This window comes from Erythrolamprus reginae, chromosome 1 (assembly GCF_031021105.1).
Source record: "Erythrolamprus reginae isolate rEryReg1 chromosome 1, rEryReg1.hap1, whole genome shotgun sequence".
In the NCBI taxonomy this organism is placed as follows: domain Eukaryota; kingdom Metazoa; phylum Chordata; class Lepidosauria; order Squamata; family Dipsadidae; genus Erythrolamprus; species Erythrolamprus reginae.
Genome location: NC_091950.1, coordinates 118569305 through 118587942, shown reverse-complemented (window position 1 = coordinate 118587942; position 18638 = coordinate 118569305). Strand labels below are relative to the sequence as shown.

Genomic DNA, 18638 nt, shown 5'->3' with positions numbered 1-18638 from the left:
ATGTAATGTTCTGCATTTCAATCAGTATTATTGGAGCACTGAAAATGTTTAGTAAAAAAAAATCAAAAATGTCTTTGATTCTTTAGTACAGGAATTCTCAAACTTGGCAACTTTAAGACTTGTCCACAAGTCTTAAAGTTGCCAAGTTTGAAGACCTCTGCTTTAGTATGTTTTGATAATAGCCGAAAGTACTGTCTGAAATGCCAAGATGGATAACAAATTATTTAGGTGAAACAACACATTAATATGGCAAATCCCATTAGTAAACACCATGATGGGTAAGACAGCAGCAAATACATTATTTAATTCCAATCAGTGAAGCATTAACTCCTAGACCATATAGCTTGAAGGCATCCCTCTCTGTCCTCTGTGGAGGATTGAACAGATTTTGGATTCAAACCAAAGTAGGTTTATTCAGTATTTTCAAATGAATTCTAAGAATAAGGTTGCGGATAAAGAGGCAGAACTTCACAAAATTATAGAGCAATTTACAGTAGATGCAATCAAATGAAAATAATAGATATAAGCCAACATAAATAATTATTAAGATAACAAATCTATTCTGAAATTCAGAGCAAACATTCCTGAAAATTTCTTTTTTAATATTGAGTTTTATTTAAAAAAAACTACTTTTGATAAATTTAGTAGCAATATTCTATGTAAGTTTACAACACCATTATAGGAAACACTATTTGCTAGTTTCTTATAAGACATCTGACTAGAATCCAGGTGACCATGAGTTCTAAGATCTGCTTTAGGCACAAAACCAGCTGAGCGATCTTGAGCTAGTTGCTTTTTCTCAGTCCTAGGAAAGAGGCAATGGCAAACCACTTTTGAACAATCCTACCAAGAAAGCTTCTGCACATGCCGAAACACAGGCGCACCTGCGGCTCCGTGCGTGATTTTGCTACCTCCACGGCGGCAAGTGGAATTTAGCATTCCAGCTAGTAGCCCACCGCTGTGCAACAGGTGACTAAGCTTCAGGCAGATCTCAGGAATTCACTATTTTTCCAGCAAAGAAGTTTTATATTTTTAGCCGGAACGCTAAATTGTGCTCACTACTGCGAGCGCAATTTAGCGTTCCAGCTAGTAGCCCAGAGAGGTTGAGGATCTTAAAAATCACACTTCATTCTCTCTCATCCCCGAGTTCATCTGCCTTCTCCCCAAAGAAAGGAAAGTGTAGAATCCTTTGGACACATTCAGAAGTATGGCAGCCAATCAGCGAACTATTATATCCAGAGCTGCCTTCTACCGCACGAATCCCAGGGGCCGATAAGGTCCCACAGAGTTGGCCAGGTCCCGTCGACCAAACAATGTCATTTGGCGGGCCCCAGGGGAAGAGCCTTCTCTGTGGCGGCCCCGGCCCTCTGGAATCAACTCTCCCCAGAGATTAGAACGGCCCCCACCCTCCTTGTCTTTCACAAATTACTCAAGACCCACCTTTATCGCCAGGCATGGGGGAACTGAGACATCCTCCCCCCAGGCTTTTATATTTTATGTTTGGTATCTATGTGTTGTATGGTTTTAATTGCTGGGGTTTTATATATATTTTATTTTTAATATTAGATTTGTTTCACTGTTATATTGTTTCTATTATTGTTGTGAGCCGCCCCGAATCTTCGGAGAGGGATGGCATACAAATCTAATAAAATAATAATAATAATAATAATAATAATAATAATAATAATAATAATAATAATGTCAGATTTTTTGCCTCCTTCTAGCATATCAACTTCTGGAAAAATTACATGATTCTAAAAAATGCCACAGGATAGGTTCATACATCTTGCAAAGCCATATGAATGTGGAATTAGTGTATTAGTAATCCTATCCAACTGCACTTTTATTGACAAAGCAAAACATGCAATATGTGAATGTCACTTTTTCACTTTCAGCTCATTTATTGGGTTTTATATATTGTTTTCTACTAAAGTTTCAGGATGGAAATGTGCTGATTTAGATAAAGAAATAAAATTCATTTTTGAATGGTAACTTTCAATGAGATCATCATAATTACTTTGTGCCTCATCTCCCTGTGACCTCATTGTTTATATTTCCTGTTCTGGATGATCATTCATTTGATGAAGGGGATACTCTCCAGGTCAGTGTAATGTAATAAATCCTTAAAATGCCACAGAAGTCATAATTCTTACATTTGTACTTATGCAATTGCTTTGTCTCTGCAGGTTCTTGTTTCATTGAGTGATCTTGGTTATTTTGAAAGAGAAAAAAAATCCTAGCTTAACTACCTTGATCTCTGCTTAAAAATAGAAAATACATACATACATACATACATACATACATACATACATACATACATACATACATGATGAGGCAGCAGCCATCTCGATCACCGGAACATAGAGACTTTAATAAAACCACTTAGCTTTCGTTAGCGTGCTGCTAACTTCGTCAGAGTATTAAAATGCCGTGGGAGACAAACATCTTTATAAAGCATTACTCAGTCTGCTCATTGCCCGCGTCACGGGGCCACACCCTTCCCTCCCCCCTGCGGTAAGCCTAATTGTGGGCTTAATCCTGCTGGCTGAAGGGAGATCTACCGCTTTTGCTCGTGTTTGTTGCCTTTTTCCCTCCCCAGGCCAGACATAGAAACCAGCCAAATGAGGGTGGGATAACCCCCCACGAGAAACAAGGGAACATATTGGAGCAATACGGAGGTAGAGGTGGAGGGGCACAATTTAAGTCTAACATAGAGGACAAGGGGGGATTAGAACAGTGTAGACCTAGGACGAGGACATGGGTAAAAAAATTGCAAGAGCAGACATGTACCACTATAGAAAGTAACAACGACAATGGGGGGAAGAAAGGAATACCAAACACCTCCGAAGCATTGCCTCACAACTCCACCCCCTCCCTTGGGGAGGGAAAAAGGCAACAGACACGAGTAAAAGCGGTAGATCTCCCTACAGCCAGCAGGATTAAGCCTCACAATTCCACCCCCTCCCTTGGGGAGGGAAAAAGGCAACAAACACGAGCAAAAGCGGTAGATCTCCCTTCAGCCAGCAGGATTAAGCCCACAATTAGGCTTACCGCAGGGGGGAGGGAAGGGTGTGGCCCCGTGACGCGGGCAATGAGCAGACTGAGTAATGCTTTATAAAGATGTTTGTCTCCCACGGCATTTTAATACTCTGACGAAGTTAGCAGCACGCTAACGAAAGCTAAGTGGTTTTATTAAAGTCTCTATGTTCCGGTGATCGAGATGGCTGCTGCCTCATCATTCACGTATGTACCTGGAACTCGCATTTTTAGGACTATTCTTGACATACATACATACATACATACATACATACATACATACATACATACATACATACAGGCTTCCATGTCTGCTTACACCTCAATCTTCAGTGTTTCAGATTTTCCAAATACCTTTGTCATTCATTCATTCATTCATTCATTCATTCATTCATTCATTCATTCATTCATTCATTCATTGGATTTATATGCTTTATTGGCACTTTTTCTCCAATCTTCCTCCAATGACTACAGTTATACTGTACTGTTATTGTTAAACACACACCTCCACTGGTAAAACTACACAGGGACATTTCTTCTGAAGTCTGAGTCTTCCCAGCTGCTGTGGCCTAGAGGTGGCGCTCTTGCCTCAGAATCAGAAAGTTGTGAGAGTTCGATTCTAGATAGAGACAGATGTAGGGTCTCCTGCATGGGCAGAGGGGAGAGATGAATTGCAAAGTCCCTTCCAACTCTGTTAATCTGTTATTCAAGACCTGCAATAACTATGCTTGATTTACTCTCTTTACTACCATGCAAAAACTGCAAGCATATGTTTTTGGAACTTAAATTCTTCCATCTCCACAGGTTGTTGTTGTGGGATTTTCTTATCTATCTTTCTTATTTTGCCTGGAAAAAACAGGGTTATTGATCTGTCTCTCCAGAACAGTCAAAACGAATTTCTCTCAAAGTTCTGTATGAACGGGTACATCTGGCATTTGGGAAGAAAAATAGGGGTGTGTATTTGGTGCTATGCTTATTGAGTACTGTATTGGGTACTAAAATGGACTTTATTTATTTATTTTATGTTTGTATTGCCTCAAAGTTAAAGACATTGGGAAAACTTAAAATCATAGCAGTGTTTTATTAAAATATTTTCATTATGCAATATAGTGAAAAATGTAGAACACTTGAAAACTGAAGTGTTTGTATTCCTCCTTCCTTTTGACCCTATGACTTACTTTCTGACAGGGAAATGCAAATACAGAAAATTAAAGTTTTAATTCCCTTCTTGTTGTTTTGTCTATAGTTTCCTTTGCAAATCTCATACCTTCATCAGAACATCTCAGCGTGGACCAATCTGTCTACTGTGAAGTATACATAAGATACTGCCAGGGCTTAATGTATTAGAAGGGCGATTATAAGTTTAACCCACAAGGAGCATTGTTTACCCCAAAAGAGCCAAGGAAAGTATGAATGGCAGACATGCTGAGCCAAGAAAGATCTTTAATTCTGATTTAAACAGACAAACCATGAAATAACTTCATCTCTTTTGTGGCTGTTTTCTGAAACGTTTTGAAGTGTGGTTGTTTAGCCGAAACAAAATGTGTCTGTTTGCTCATTCATTTATCTTCTTACCTCTTTCCTTAATCACAACATTTTGGTTGTCTTGTGTATTGTTTCTTATTGAAATTTAAATTCACATATCTTTAAATTTGTGAGAATCGTGTGTACTAATTTCAATTTGTTATATTACAATATTTATGTCCTCAAGAAGATAGATCCTGGATGGCATATAGAAACAAAATCATGAAAACAAACCATGTAATAAAACATTGGAACGCCCACAACAAGATAAAATGACATCTTCTACTTCCAGATGTATCAAAGAAGAAACAGTGACTGCCCACACATTATGAAGCTTTGAAGGCTGGTTTTCACAGCTTTGCAAATGATGGGACTTACCTCTAGGAATAAGATGCTCCAAACAATCAGAGTTATGAGGAAAGTACCTGTCTTTTTGCTACGTCCCCTCAGGATGCTCAAGTCTACTCAGCAACCTTCCTGATTGGCTAGATTGGGAGCTGCTGGAAAGCGGGAGTTTAGAGGCTCCCTATTGGCTGTTGTGGGTGATAGCTGGCTATAAAAGAGCTGTCAGACATGACAGGAATTGCTGTTTACTGAGCTGTTTCTGGTTGTGATTGTTGTTGCCTTCTGTTAGGCTTAATAAAGGCTTTGTTCTGGTTATGATCTGGCTTGCCTCAGTTATTGTGCCCTCTCTTCGTGGATATAATGCTTTTGGTCTACAACTTCCTCGCATCCAAAAGGATGGGAGCTTAAAAGGTTATCTCTAGATATGTTGATAGATGGTCAGAATCATTTTGAAGAAGTGGTCCTTAATATAACTAGTTGTCCAGCTGTACTTTAACCTCAAACAAGTGCAAAGTTTAAATGTAAATGGTATAAAGTTATGTGATAACTGTATGGAACCTCTACCATTGAAGAAATTGTAAATATAGTGCTAAGTCCAAGAATTGGTAGGCAATATTATAACTCACTCAGCAAAGTATTTATTAATAACTGGTACTAATTTATTTCCTTTACATAGAAGCTGCATCACTGGTAGATACTTCTATAAAACATTTTTTTTTTAAATAGAAAAAATCTGTTAAAAGGAAAGACAGAAGACAGAAGAATTGAATTTGCAAAATTCAAAGCTGGAACGAAAAAATCTGCCATCTACTCTCAATTTCTTTACCACTGACTTTTAAATGACTCCCAGAATTGAAAAAATGATGATGCTTCTGGTTTCTTTCCCACTCCTCATTTTTCCCTGAAGACACTCTCATTTTTTTAAGCAGTAAATGATCTTTTACATCCTGATAGGAAGTAATCCACGGTGCTGCACTGCAAAGACAACTCTTTTCTGTCTGAAGTAATTAACCCTTTATTTAACTCAACAGCTCCCCTAGACCTCAGATAGGTCTTCTTACAAAAATTAAAAATTATAAACTACCACATAACCTTTAGGGAGAGAGGTAGAGGGCAAGGAGAATGGAGGAGAAAAGGGAGAAGGGGAAGAAGATGTTGTTGTTGCTGTTGTCGTTGTTGGACTGTGTAGAGGACATTTTGTTATTTTTTTAGCTTTTCTGACTTGTCATGAGCTTGTAAATGACCTGAGAGCCATCATCCCAGGCAAAGAGCTGTTTATCTCTGTGATTATAATGAACCATAGCATGATTTGACTGACGTTTGGGGAAATTAAGTACTGTGTTTTCATATGGACTGATGACATCTAAGGTGTCATAAATGCATTCTATTTGAGAGACGCCACGCCCTGGTGAGTTGTATACAACATAGAGAACACCACACATCATGAAAGCAGCTTCTGCATTCTCGCTTCTGCAGGATGTATCCCATGTATATTCCACAGTCATGGTTTCATGGTTGATTTTAGTAATCACAAGCTTTCCAGCAGTATCTGGTTCTGCATGGATTGCCCACAATCCTAGTTCATCCACAGCTAAGTCTATTTTAGTAAAAGGGTGAAGTTCATATGCAGGTATCTCTCCAGCACCTGACAACAACATCTGATCAGTTGCATTTCTGTTCTGAATATCAAATTTAATTATTTCATTTAAGGAGCCATATCTATGATAAAACAGAAATCCATTATATATAGCGTGGCCTGTTCCTTGCCAGGGAAATGGTAGCGCAATTCTACGAGCCAGCTTTTTCTCACCACTTTCAGCAAAAGATCGAATATTTGCAAACTCCATCACAATCTTATTCTTTATTCCAGTGAAGAAGTAAATCTTTTGGTAATTCTTGCCAGGGTCTTTCAACCATGAGCCAATTGCATCTCCAGACTTTTTGACTATCTTTAGTGATTTGAAGCCTGTGATCATGTAGTTGCAGCCTTTAAAAAAAGATAAATGATAGCCCATCAACAAAATGTAAACTTTTTAAATTTTTAAATTGCTTTTCTATTTATTGTTTTATGTTTTATCTGGAGAAGAGCAGCATATAGGTCAAAAACAAACAAACCAACAAACAGTATTCTGATGTAGTATCTCAATATACCCACTTACGTGAACAAACATAAATGAAGGGAGCATACATCGCTCATAACTTTGGCTGTTTAGTTGCCATGATTCATTGAGCTGTGGTGGCACAGTGGTTAGAATGCAGTATTGCAGACTAATTCTGCCGATTGCTGATTGCCAAAAGACTGACAGTTCGAATCTCACTGGCTCCAGGTTGAATCAGCCTTTCATTCTTCCAAGTTCGGTAAAATGGGGACCCAGATTGCTGGGGACAATATGCTGACTTTGTAAACTTCTTAGATAGAGCTGTAAAGCACTGTGAAGCAGTATATTGCAGATGGTTATGACCTACAAAGCCCTACATGGTTTAGGACCAGATTACCTACAGGACCATCTCCTCCCTCATGCACCCCAGCGACTGGTTAGATCCCACAGAATTGGCCTTCTCCAGATCCTGTCGGCCAGACAATGTCGTTCGGCGGAGCCTAGGGGAAGAGCCTTCTCTGTGGCAGCCCCAGCCCTCTGGAACAAACTCCCTCCAGAGATATGTACTGCACCCTCCCTCCTGGTCTTTCATAAAACTTTAAAGACCTACCTCTGCCAGCGAGCATGAGGGCAATGGGAGACAAGATTGTCTCCTACCAATCTTGTGAATGATTGAATTGAATGAATGGGAATGACTGCATATGGGTTTTTTAATGATTTTATAAATAATTTTAAAAAAATAATAATTAGATTTCTGCATACATATTGTTTTCAATATGTTGTATGCCGACCTGAGTTTGTTTGTTTGTTTGTTTGTTTGTTTGTTTGTTCGTTTGTTCGTTCATTCGTTCATTCATTCATACATTCATTCATTCATTCATTCATTCATTCATTCATTCATTCATTCATTCGACTTCTATGCTGCCCAATCCCGAAGGACTCAGGGCGGCTTACAACAGCAGTACAAGTACAATAAGAATAAATGCAAAACAGTAAAAGAAGTCGAACAGTTAACTGAGGTTAAAACATAACAAACTAAAAAAAAAAATCCATAAAAAGTTATTATAAAAAGAAAATCACACTCATATACATATATAACTCTAATATATAAATATATGTCTAAATGCTATGTTTTTTTCAGTTTTCCACATTAAAATAGCTAATATAAATTATCTTATAGGGTTTCTCTTTTGTTACTGTTCCTAGTTGGTCTACGATCCTTTCCCTCAGAAGCCACTGGGATTAAATAACATGAATGAAGAGTAGCTCTTCAGATTGCAAAGTTGTATGCTACCCTTATAAAATCTACATCTTTCATAAGAACCCATCAAATATTCACACCTGGGAGCCTGACTGTTCTTGTTTTTCCACTCTGTCTTTATGTTACTTTCCTTTTGAACTGAATCTTTTTAAGATAGCCTAAGAATAGAAACTTCCTTCCTTTTATTTATTTAATAATTTACTCAGGGAGCCGTTTAAAGCTGAAAATACAGTATAAATGTTTTAAACATTTCATTAAATAAATATATTTAGTCTCTGTTCCTCCATAAGTATCATCCCTGCAAAATAGGAAGTCATCAACTTACAATCCTTCATTTAGTGATCATTGGGGCACTGAAAAAAGTGACTTACAACCAATGCTTACACTTAGGATCATTGCAACATTCCTACAGTCACATGATCAAAAACTCAGGCATTTAGCAACTGGCATGCATTTATGAAGATTGCAGCATCCTGTGGTCATGTGATCATCATCATCTGCAACATTCCCAACTGGTTTCCAACAAGCAGTCAACGGGGTAAGCTCAATTCACTTAACAATTGCATGATTTACTTAATGACTGCCTCGATCCACTGAACAACTGTGGGAAAAGTTGTAAAATTGGGCACAACTCAGTTAACAATTGTCTTGCTTAAGTAACGGAAATTCTGGTCCAAGTATGGTTGTTAGTTAAGGAGTTATATGTACATTGCACATGTGTTCAACTATAAAACCATAGGTATACATTTTCAATATTGTGAGTAGTGTTAGGACTCTGTGCATAACTGTTGGGTTGGCAATATATTGGCTGCAGATGTTGTAGACTGCCACAAGAGGGAGCTAAAGTTCATATCTTATTTCTCTGAGTCACCCTCTCTATTTCTCTTTGTTAGGCTACTCACTGTTAATGGCTACTCACTGTTAGTTTGTTCTGCAATTCTCTGCATGCTCTGTACTGTAGTTATGTATTACAGCTAAAATGTGTTTAAGCTTGATATCTTAGTTTACCAATTATGACAAAGACAACTAGTAAGAAAGACTATGTACTTGGCAATATTTGGATTGTTTTTCTGACTTATTATGTGTATGACTTTAGATTGTTTATCTGAATATGTTATTTCTCAAAGTAAACTTTAATTCAAGTTAGTATATCTATTTGTGGCTGAATTCACAACTAATCCCAATCTAAACATTTCTCTGTGTGCACAACCTTGGTAAACAAGGATTACTCTGCTCATACATTAACAAGTAGACTGTTCTTACTTGCATTCAGCATAAGCTTGATCTTTGCCTTGGACTCTTGTTCTTCAGTTAACTGCTGCTCCAAAAGCTCTTCATCAATGTCCACACACGGGGTGGGGGATTCCTTTACAGCTTCAAAATAGTCAATGTCTCTCTGAGCTCTTTCCACTCTTGTTAGCAAATGCTCTACATCGTTCTTCAGCTCAGTCTTTAGAATGTTGAGACTTCCTAGATGTGACATCAGCTTCTTTGAAAACTGCCGGAATTCATCTACATAATCAGTTATATCTTGATTGCATTTGTTCAGTCGGTTCTTTAGTTAGAACACAGAACACAGAAATAATCAGTTTAAGAGTTGTCCCCAAACAAAATGTTTACTAGAGTTGTGGATGATTCAACCAGGGGTGAAATGCTCCCAGTTCTCTCATGCCTGTGAATTGTCAAAGAGCTGGTCACAAAGGGAGTGTGAGGTTCCACTCACCTGCCTGGACACCACCATTTGGGTTCTTTTATCCTCTGTGCATACGCAAAGTGTTATGTGCATGCGCAGAGGGTAAAAGAACCCAAATGACAGTATCCAGGTGGGTGGGTGGAGCCTCATGCTCCCTTCGTGACCGGGTCCCCGAAGAACTGCTTAATACTTGCATGACTGTAGCATCTCTCTCTCCTGACGGTTAAAGAAGGTATATCTTGGTTCACGCTTCAGCATGAACTTATAAAATGATGCAGCTGCTTTAAAAATTGCATTAAAAATGTGTGTCTTTTAGTGATCTGAAGTCTGAAAAAAAGATATGTCTGCATTGAGTAATTCAGAGCTATTCTTGCTCACACAAGTCTGAAATAATTCTGAATGATTTTTAGAACATACACATCCCTAAAACTATGCAAAATATTTTTTTTATTTTGTTAAGGAAATCTATATGGCCACCCAATTCACTTACAGGGATTCCAGGTGGCTTTACAGAAATATAATTATTCTCTTCAATTGAATTCATGCAATGCTCTTCTATCCTCAATAATTCTAATTTCTGTTTTGTCTATGACTCTCGTTTCTTCCAGATCAACATGAAGGGAACAAACTCTAAAGTGCAGAGGAACAGAGAATGTAAATGCAGAAAGTCCCACTTTGAAATTACAAGGCAACCACAGAAGGTTTTCTGAATGCAAAAACATTTCAGGAATTGCCTGGCCTTCAACTGAGATTTCCTCAGATCAGATTTCACATAATTTGATGAAATACTTCCCCTTTCCTCAGAGTCATTCATTCTGTCATCTGATCTCTGAGACTCAATACTGTATTGTATTCAAAACAAATTGATTATACATTGGGGAAGGAACTCAGGGATGAGTTATTATCAGGGGATGGACACTGAGATGTCCAAATATGAATTTTTCATATTTACATAAAACAGATACTTGAAACAGCACCTGGTTTTGAAGTGGACATTTAAGTATACAATTTAAACAAGTCGCCCTTTTATATACAGCGTTCCCTCGATTTTTGCGGGTTCGAACTTCACGGAACGTCTATACCACGGTTTTTCAAAAATATTAATTAAAAAATACTTCACGGTTTCCCCCCCTATACCACGGTTTTTCCCCTTGATGTCATATGTCATTGCCAAACTTTTGTCTGCCTTTAAAAAACATTTTTTAATATATCTTAATAAATAAACATGGTGAGTAATAATCTAAAATGGTTGCTAAGGGAATGGGAAATTGTAATTTAGGGGTTTAAAGTGTTAAGGGAAGGCTTGGGATACTGTTCATAGCCAAAAATAGTGTATTTACTTCCGCATCTCTACTTTGCGGAAATTCAACTTTCGCGGGTGGTCTCGGAACGCATCCCCCGCGAAAATCGAGGGAACAATGTATACATATTTTTAAAGGAGTCACTTTCCTATTTTGGGGCCTAAAGGATGTTGGGTAATAGCTTTCTATTGATTTTCCATAACAGCATAATCTTTTTCTTTTAGGAGGTTGTAAAAATAGGAGGTGTGCTGGCAAGGGGTAGCAGTGAGGCCCCTGCTGATCCAGATGTTGCACAGCTGGAAAAGGGAAAAGAAAAGAGGCATCTGAGGCATTCTTTCTCAGGAATGATGAGTTTGCAACTCTTCTATAGACAATTTGAGGTGGGGGGACAAAAACCATCTGTCTATTGAAAATGGGAGTACAGATATTGAACCTATGTGAGCATTTATTTGTGAGTGAAAATAGATAATGTCTGCAAGTATTTGGATGGCTGTGAATTCATGCAAAAGGGACATTGCTTTTTCACTCAACCTGTAATTTAATACTTCACAGGCTAATATATGTTCCATATGTCAGAATGACGCAGCCTGTCACTCCCCAAAATCACGGCAAATAGGAAGTTCTGATCTAAAAAAAGTAATTTTGCACATTTGATTTCAGCAACAAATATTAATCAAGGATTACATCAGGAATAGGTTTCCAAAATTTTTACTACCACTCTGTGGGTGTGGCTTATTTTGTGGGCATGGCTTGATGGTCATGTGACCAGTCATGTGACCATGAAGCAAAACCCAGCAAAAATAGCAAAAAAGAAAAAAGAAGAAGGAACCAAAAACAAGATGGCGGTGGCCATGGACTGGCACTGATAGAACCGGCTCCATGATGTCACCATTGGTATACTACTGATTCTATACAGTAGGTAGGAACCCACCTCTGGGTTACCTCCTCCAGCATGGTTATGGATTGGCTCAAATGAAACCAGGAAGTTGATTAATTAATTAAGATGTATTTGCTCCCAGAGACTTTAGTCCAGATTCCTTTAAATCTTTTATACCTTATCATCCACAGGGATAGTTCATCTACCACTTTCTCACTCCTTTTTCAATAACTTCCTTAAGGTAAGATTTGAGATAAGTTGATAGTTGTTCAGGTTGACTGAGTCAAAAGATAGCCTCTTGAGGCATGAAGGGGTTTTTTTTCCTAGCATGAAAATAACACTCTATGTCAGGCAGCTGTGAATCTTTAAGACATAGTACGGGGGGGGGGGGAATCTGGGTTTCCCGTCTCCTCTGTTCAACCCACAACCACCTACACTAGATGATTTTGCTTTATGAAATGACCATATAGTCACAGTTCATAAACTATTCACAGAAGAACACTGGCTCCTCAAAAGCTGAAAAAACAGGACAGCTGTCTCAGCAATTGTGATACTGCAGTCTCTTGATTTTCTATTAAATGACATTTACTGTAGAGGAAACCCAGGTTGCCTGTTATAAGAGGCAAAGCTGTGATAAGAGCCAATGCAAGGGCACATTTAAATGCACATATAATTTAACCACATATGACACAACAAAAACATTTGCAAACCCAGACAATCTGGATGTTGCTTATTCACACTCTCCCAATTTAAGCAGTTCGAAAGCATGTAAAAATGCAAGGGATTTTTACCACCTTTGATGGGAAGGTAACAGCATCCCATGTGCCTTTGGCATTTAGCTATGCCAGATACATAACCACAGAGATGTCTTTGGACAGCGCTGGCTCTTCGTCTTTGTAACGGAGATGAACACTGCCCCCTAGGGTCAGGAATGACTAGAATACATGTGCGAGGCGAACATTTACTTTTACCTAATAGTGAGGAATTGGTTGGCCCAGGAAATTCCTGAGAGCACAGATTTCCCTCTTTGACATTATGAAATATTCATAAAATTGGTATTCTAATAGACATGTAAAAGTGCCAGGTTTAATGAAAGTGTTGTTTTATGTTCAGCACTTTGGCAGATTCATGAAATTATTTTAAGAAACGTCTGATACCATGTTTCCCCTGAAAATAAGACCCTGGTCTGTTCTGTCCCAACGATGAAACACCCCCCCCCCCCAGGAAATTGGCAAACACACACACTGATTTAACACTAATTATTTACTTCTAATATTTTCTTAGCAATCGGTTCTTTTTAAAAGTTCAAGAAATCATAAAGAGGGCTGTTCGGTGAGACAGCTGCTAATTCATGTCTTAACAACTGGCCAGAGTCCAAGCAGATATCCTTCCAGTAACTTACACAAGGTTGGCAGAAAGACTGAAGCTCATTAGCAAAAAACAGGGAAGCCTAATTTTAACATTACCAGCTGATCAAGAATGTTCAAGAGAGAAAGAGAGTTGGCCTTCTCTGGGTCCCGTCAACTAAACTAAACAATGCCGTCTGGCGGGACCCAGGGGAAGAGCCTTCTCTGTGGCAGCTCCGACCCTCTGGAACCAGCTTCCCCCTGAGATTAGGATTGCCCCCACCCTCCTTGCCTTTCGCAAACTCCTTAAAACCCACCTCTGCCGTCAGGCATGGGGGAACTGAAACATCTCCCCCTTGCCCATGTTGTTTTGGTGTTAGATTGATTGTGTGCTTGTTTTTTAATATTCTGGGGTTGTTTTTTATGAATTTTTTAGCTTAAATTGTAATTGGATTGGTGGGTATTGGATTTGTTATTATGTATTGTTTTTACCTTGTTGTGAGCCGCCCCGAGTTTGCGGAGAGGGGCGGCATATACATCCAATAAATCAAATCAATTAAATCAAATCAGAGATGACCCAAATGATGTTGACTTCCGCCGTGAAGCATCACGTGGCTAAGCCTTAAATAGTCTAAGGGCATGGCCAATTGTTCTACTGATCTATTCATGCAGAGTTCTCCTCTTGCTTAGCCATGCCTACCTTCTGGCAGCTCTGCATGCCCTAGCATCAAGACGAGGCTCCTCCTCTTCTCCTGAGTCTCTCATGTGCACAGTGAAAGGATACCAAAAAGTTTACTACCATACTGTGGGCGTGGCTTATACCGGATGCCATGCATTTTCTTTCAACATCTTTCAGTGCAAATTGGGTGTTCTGGGGTGGAGCTCCATTTTTGCTACCCCACTGCTTCCTCCCCCCAATCTGGTAGCCCATCCCTGCACGTGCACCTGGGAAGTGCAGAAGGCCCGGGTTGGCTTTCAGTCCCTGACACCACATCCTGTCCGATCTCCTCGCTATCGGACTCGAGTGCCAGGTACATGGGCCTAGAGTACTGCACCACAACCATCTTTCAATCCTCAGGATCCATGACCATCTATGTGGGATGCGGATGGGCCACCACGCTTTTGTTAGTACATGGTACATAACCTACTTTGGAGTTGCCATATAGTAAACTAACAATGTTGGACTATGAAAGTAAAGACTGTATCTTTAAGAACTTTGACTGGTTGACCATAAGAGGGCGCCAGCACCGTTCCCTGTGGGAGGAGTTACTTTGAGATATTTTATTTTATTTTATTTTTATTTATTTATTTTGTCCAATACACAATGAGGGTTTTAGTGGGTATATATCTATATACACATAGTAAAATACATGATGAAGGTTATAGAGGAGATACTCATAGTAAAATATATCTATGAAAGAATAGAAAAGAAGATATAGTAATAGAACATATCAATGAAAGAATAGAAGAAGAGATATAGGAATAGAAGAAATGTATAGGAGATATAGGAGAGCAATAGGACAGGGGACGGAAGGCACTCTAGTGCACTTGTACTCGCCCCTTACTGACCTCTTAGGAATCTGGATAGGTCAACTGTGGATAATATAAGGGTAAAGTGTTGGGGGTTTGGGGATGACACTACGGAGTCCGGTAATGAGTTCCACGCTTCGACAACCCGGTTACCGAAGTCATATTTTTTACAGTCAAGTTTGGAGCGGTTAATATTAAGTTTAAATCTGTTGTGTGCTCTTGTGTTGTTGTGGTTGAAGCTGAAGTAGTCGCCAACAGGCAGGACGTTGCAGCATATGATCTTGTGGGCAATACTTAGATCTTGTTTAAGGTGTCTTAGTTCTAAACTTTCTAGGCCCAGGATTGAAAGTCTAGTCTCGTAGGGTATTCTATTTCGAGTGGAGGAGTGATATCTTGGCTAGTGAGCTGTATTATTCTTTGCTGTGTGCAGTTTGTAATCTATTGTTAATATCGTTGTATATTTGTAAATAATAATATTGTTAATACTAAGTCTGAGTCTTTAACTGGCTAGCCTACATTATCTACACCACTGCAACAACTCTGCTGATTGTATGTCAAAGGTTTTGCACAGAGCTGCACCGAGACATACTAACAACTTTCTTATATTTTTTTGAACCATGAAATAAGCACTTGACCTTATTGCCATGCACTCAAAAGCCCAATTGAGCTTTTTATAAGCAGGTCTTATTTGGGGGAAAACAGGGTATTTATATTCCAGAAATAAATGTAGACATTTGGATATTATTTACTTACACTGAGCCTCCAGATGACTAAAAGTAGAAATTTTTAATTCCTGTCTGAGAAGCACCTGGAATCTTTGTGGCATTTAATCTTATGTAAACAGCCACATGGATCTTCCCATAAAGATTAAAAATATTTTAAGAATATACTTACTTCTATGCTGTTTTTCTAATTGGATCATCATTAGCAAATATCTGAGACATAATCTAGCCAACTTTAGATCAAGCATGCACTCTCTCCAACCAGTTTCAAGTGAACTTAAAATTAGCTAGACTTTATAAGAATTTTACCCATTGCAGATGTGCACATTTTACAGGATAATAAATTTATTAGGAGCAGCAGAAATCCTAACTTTCCTTCATAAACAACATTCTCTTGGTGGCTTGTCCAACTTTGAATTCTGCATAAAAAGCTAGTTTATTTTATATGAAAACAGCTGATTTCCCCAAAACTGAAGGAATATAAGTCCCATACAAAGAAAACAATTCATCATATAGTCAAACTGTATGGATGGCACTTACCTCCATTGAGATAATTCGGCGATCTATATAATGCACAAGTTCAGCATCTTGCATAATATATTGCGCTTCTGTTGTGATGCATGCGAAAAGTGGAACAAGTAGAAATCCAAACTGTATTGCTGCCATTCTTTCATTAAATCTCAAAAGTAATTGAACGGCAACCCTCTAATGCTAATAAGTAGAGTAAAGTTAATTTAGCACAAAGATATATATATCTTATATATATATATATATGCACACATAAAGAGACAACTCGCATGCAAGGTCTGAATGATTTAAAATGGCTGTTCAGGTTCCTACAGCTTCTCATTAACACAATAAAGTTGTGTAAACTTCTCAGCAAGAGGTTTGTTTCTGGAAGCCAATGGAGTGCTTTCCAGGATATGATCTTTTGATTGGATCCAGATGTTTAGAAATGAACTGTACAACTCACTTAGATTAATCCCGTCCAATGAAAGCAGTAAGTCACCCTTCTTTCCTTTTCATAATCTTCATCAGTATGTAACACTGATAAAGTTTCATGTCACAGAATCTGCAACCGAAGTAGCAATCCTCCAAAATACTCCACTTTTTAAAGTCTTTTTTAAATGCTGCATTTGCAAAACATTGCTTGGCTGTGCAATAAGGGCTGCAGGACAGAAACCCATTTCCCCCTGTGTAGTATTCCCTGGTGTAAGGCATCATCTTTTTTCATCATGACTGAATAATGTTTTAACGATGGATATATTTCAGAGAGAATTATTCCAATGGAATTGCCTTAATTGCACTATTTCCAGCAGTTTCAATTGATGCATAATCTCTCTTCATAAGATTATGCAAGAGCTGTACATTAACATTTCTTAGACTTAGCCTTGGGGGTGTTTTTGCTTTTTTAATTACAGAGTGGGCAATCCTTTCTTTCTGCCTTAAAAAAAAAATGTTTTTACAGAATGTGTGCCAGAAGGACCATGTTTCCTCTTGCATGCTAAAGTGGGGGTGGGGGGTCAAGAAAATTGAGACAGTGCCGGAAAGAGAAGGCAGGGGGGATATTTTCTACTGTTTTTCTAAGCCTTACTTTTTCCACAATTGGAAAAACAAAAGGCATGAAATATAGCCTAATGTGGGGGTCCCCAACCTCTGGCCTATGGACCAGCACTAGACTGCATCATGTCAGGATCCAGGCTGCACAAACAAATCTCGCGTGCACGGTGCGTGCATGGCGTGGGTATGGCGGGTGGCAATGGAGATGTGCACGCAACTCCATTTCCACCTGAGTGTAGAACAAGAAGAAATGGGTGGAAACTAAACAAAGAGAAAAGTAACTTAGAACTAAGGAGAAATTTCCTGACAGTTAGAACAATTAATCAGTGGAACATCCTGCCTCCAGAAATTGTGAATGCCCCAAACCTGGAAGTTTTTAAGATGTTGGAGAACCATTTGTTTGAAATAGCAGGGTTTACTGCCTAAGCACGGGGTTGGACTACAAGACCTCCAAGGTCCCTTCCAACTTTGTTGTTGTTGTTGTTGTTATATATGTTGATATGATATTCTTTGCTGCTATGTATTTAAAATGTTTGAATTATTCTAATTGTTTTTATTTTGAAACATTTGTTTGTTTGTCTCCCAGTGGCACTTGTAGAGGGCATATTAAATGAATGAACGAACAAACAAACAAACAAACAAACAAACATTGACCAGCTACTCTTGCACAATAATGTTTTTTCTGAATCATAGCTTACTTTTGCCTCTCCTAAGAAGAGCTCCCTTCCTTCTTTCCTTCTTGTTTTATATATTTCTCTATCTTTTTTCCTATTCTGATTTTATGAGCTCTTTTCCTCACAAAAGGAAAAAGATTTGTCTATCAGATACCTAATCTGCCCAATAATTGCCTGACTAAGTTCTGAATATGTCTGGCTCCCTCTTCGGCATACTCCCCCAATCTGTCTGTCTGTCTGTCTCCTCAAACAGCCCACAGTTTTATACACAACATTAACATGCTGTTTCCTCGTTTCAGCATGTTACTTTGCAGAAGCAATGACATCATTCTACTCCCTCCTGGTTAATTTGTCTGCTATATAAAAAAGATTTATGTTCTGTATTTAAACATTACATTCATTTCTTCCCCCTCAGAATTCGAAGAGTAAAATATAGTGCAAGCAGTGGCATTGATAGAGACAGCAAGAAAAATTAATGGAGGACAAATAATGCCCCCGCCTAACATGTTTTGTCTCATGACAGAGGAAAGCCTGGGGGTGGTTTTTGAAGAAGAGTTGCCATTAATCAAATACTTTTTGTTGTGAGGGTTTATTATAAGTTAGAGTGTGAGTTTTTATGGTTTTTTTCTCCCTGTTCCTGAAAAACCTAGAAATAGGTAATCAGACTGCT

At 38.6% G+C, this 18638-nt stretch overlaps 1 protein-coding gene across 1 annotated transcript; it reads right to left on the bottom strand.

Moving 5' to 3' along the window:
* Nucleotides 1-5522: 5522 nt before the first annotated feature.
* Nucleotides 5523-16593, bottom strand: OLFML1 (olfactomedin like 1). The gene is made up of 3 exons (XM_070762710.1): nucleotides 16275-16593; nucleotides 9529-9820; nucleotides 5523-6892 (listed from the first exon to the last, which is right to left on the bottom strand). The coding sequence occupies exons 1-3, from the start codon at nucleotides 16398-16400 to the stop codon at nucleotides 6114-6116; spliced, it is 1197 nt and encodes a 398-aa protein (XP_070618811.1). The 5' UTR covers nucleotides 16401-16593; the 3' UTR covers nucleotides 5523-6113.
* Between the last annotated feature and the right edge of the window lie 2045 nt (nucleotides 16594-18638).

Bases quoted from the DNA above. Each gene is read 5' to 3' on its own strand.
- OLFML1 (XM_070762710.1), bottom strand. From the start codon at position 16,400: ATGGCAGCAATACAGTTTGGATTTCTACTTGTTCCACTTTTCGCATGC. The intron at 9,821-16,274 runs GTAAGTGCCATC...TTCTAACTAAAG, and splicing joins GCCGAATTATCTCAATGGAG to AACCGACTGAACAAATGCAA. The intron at 6,893-9,528 runs GTAAGAACAGTC...CTTTTTTTAAAG, and splicing joins CAAGCTTATGCTGAATGCAA to GCTGCAACTACATGATCACA.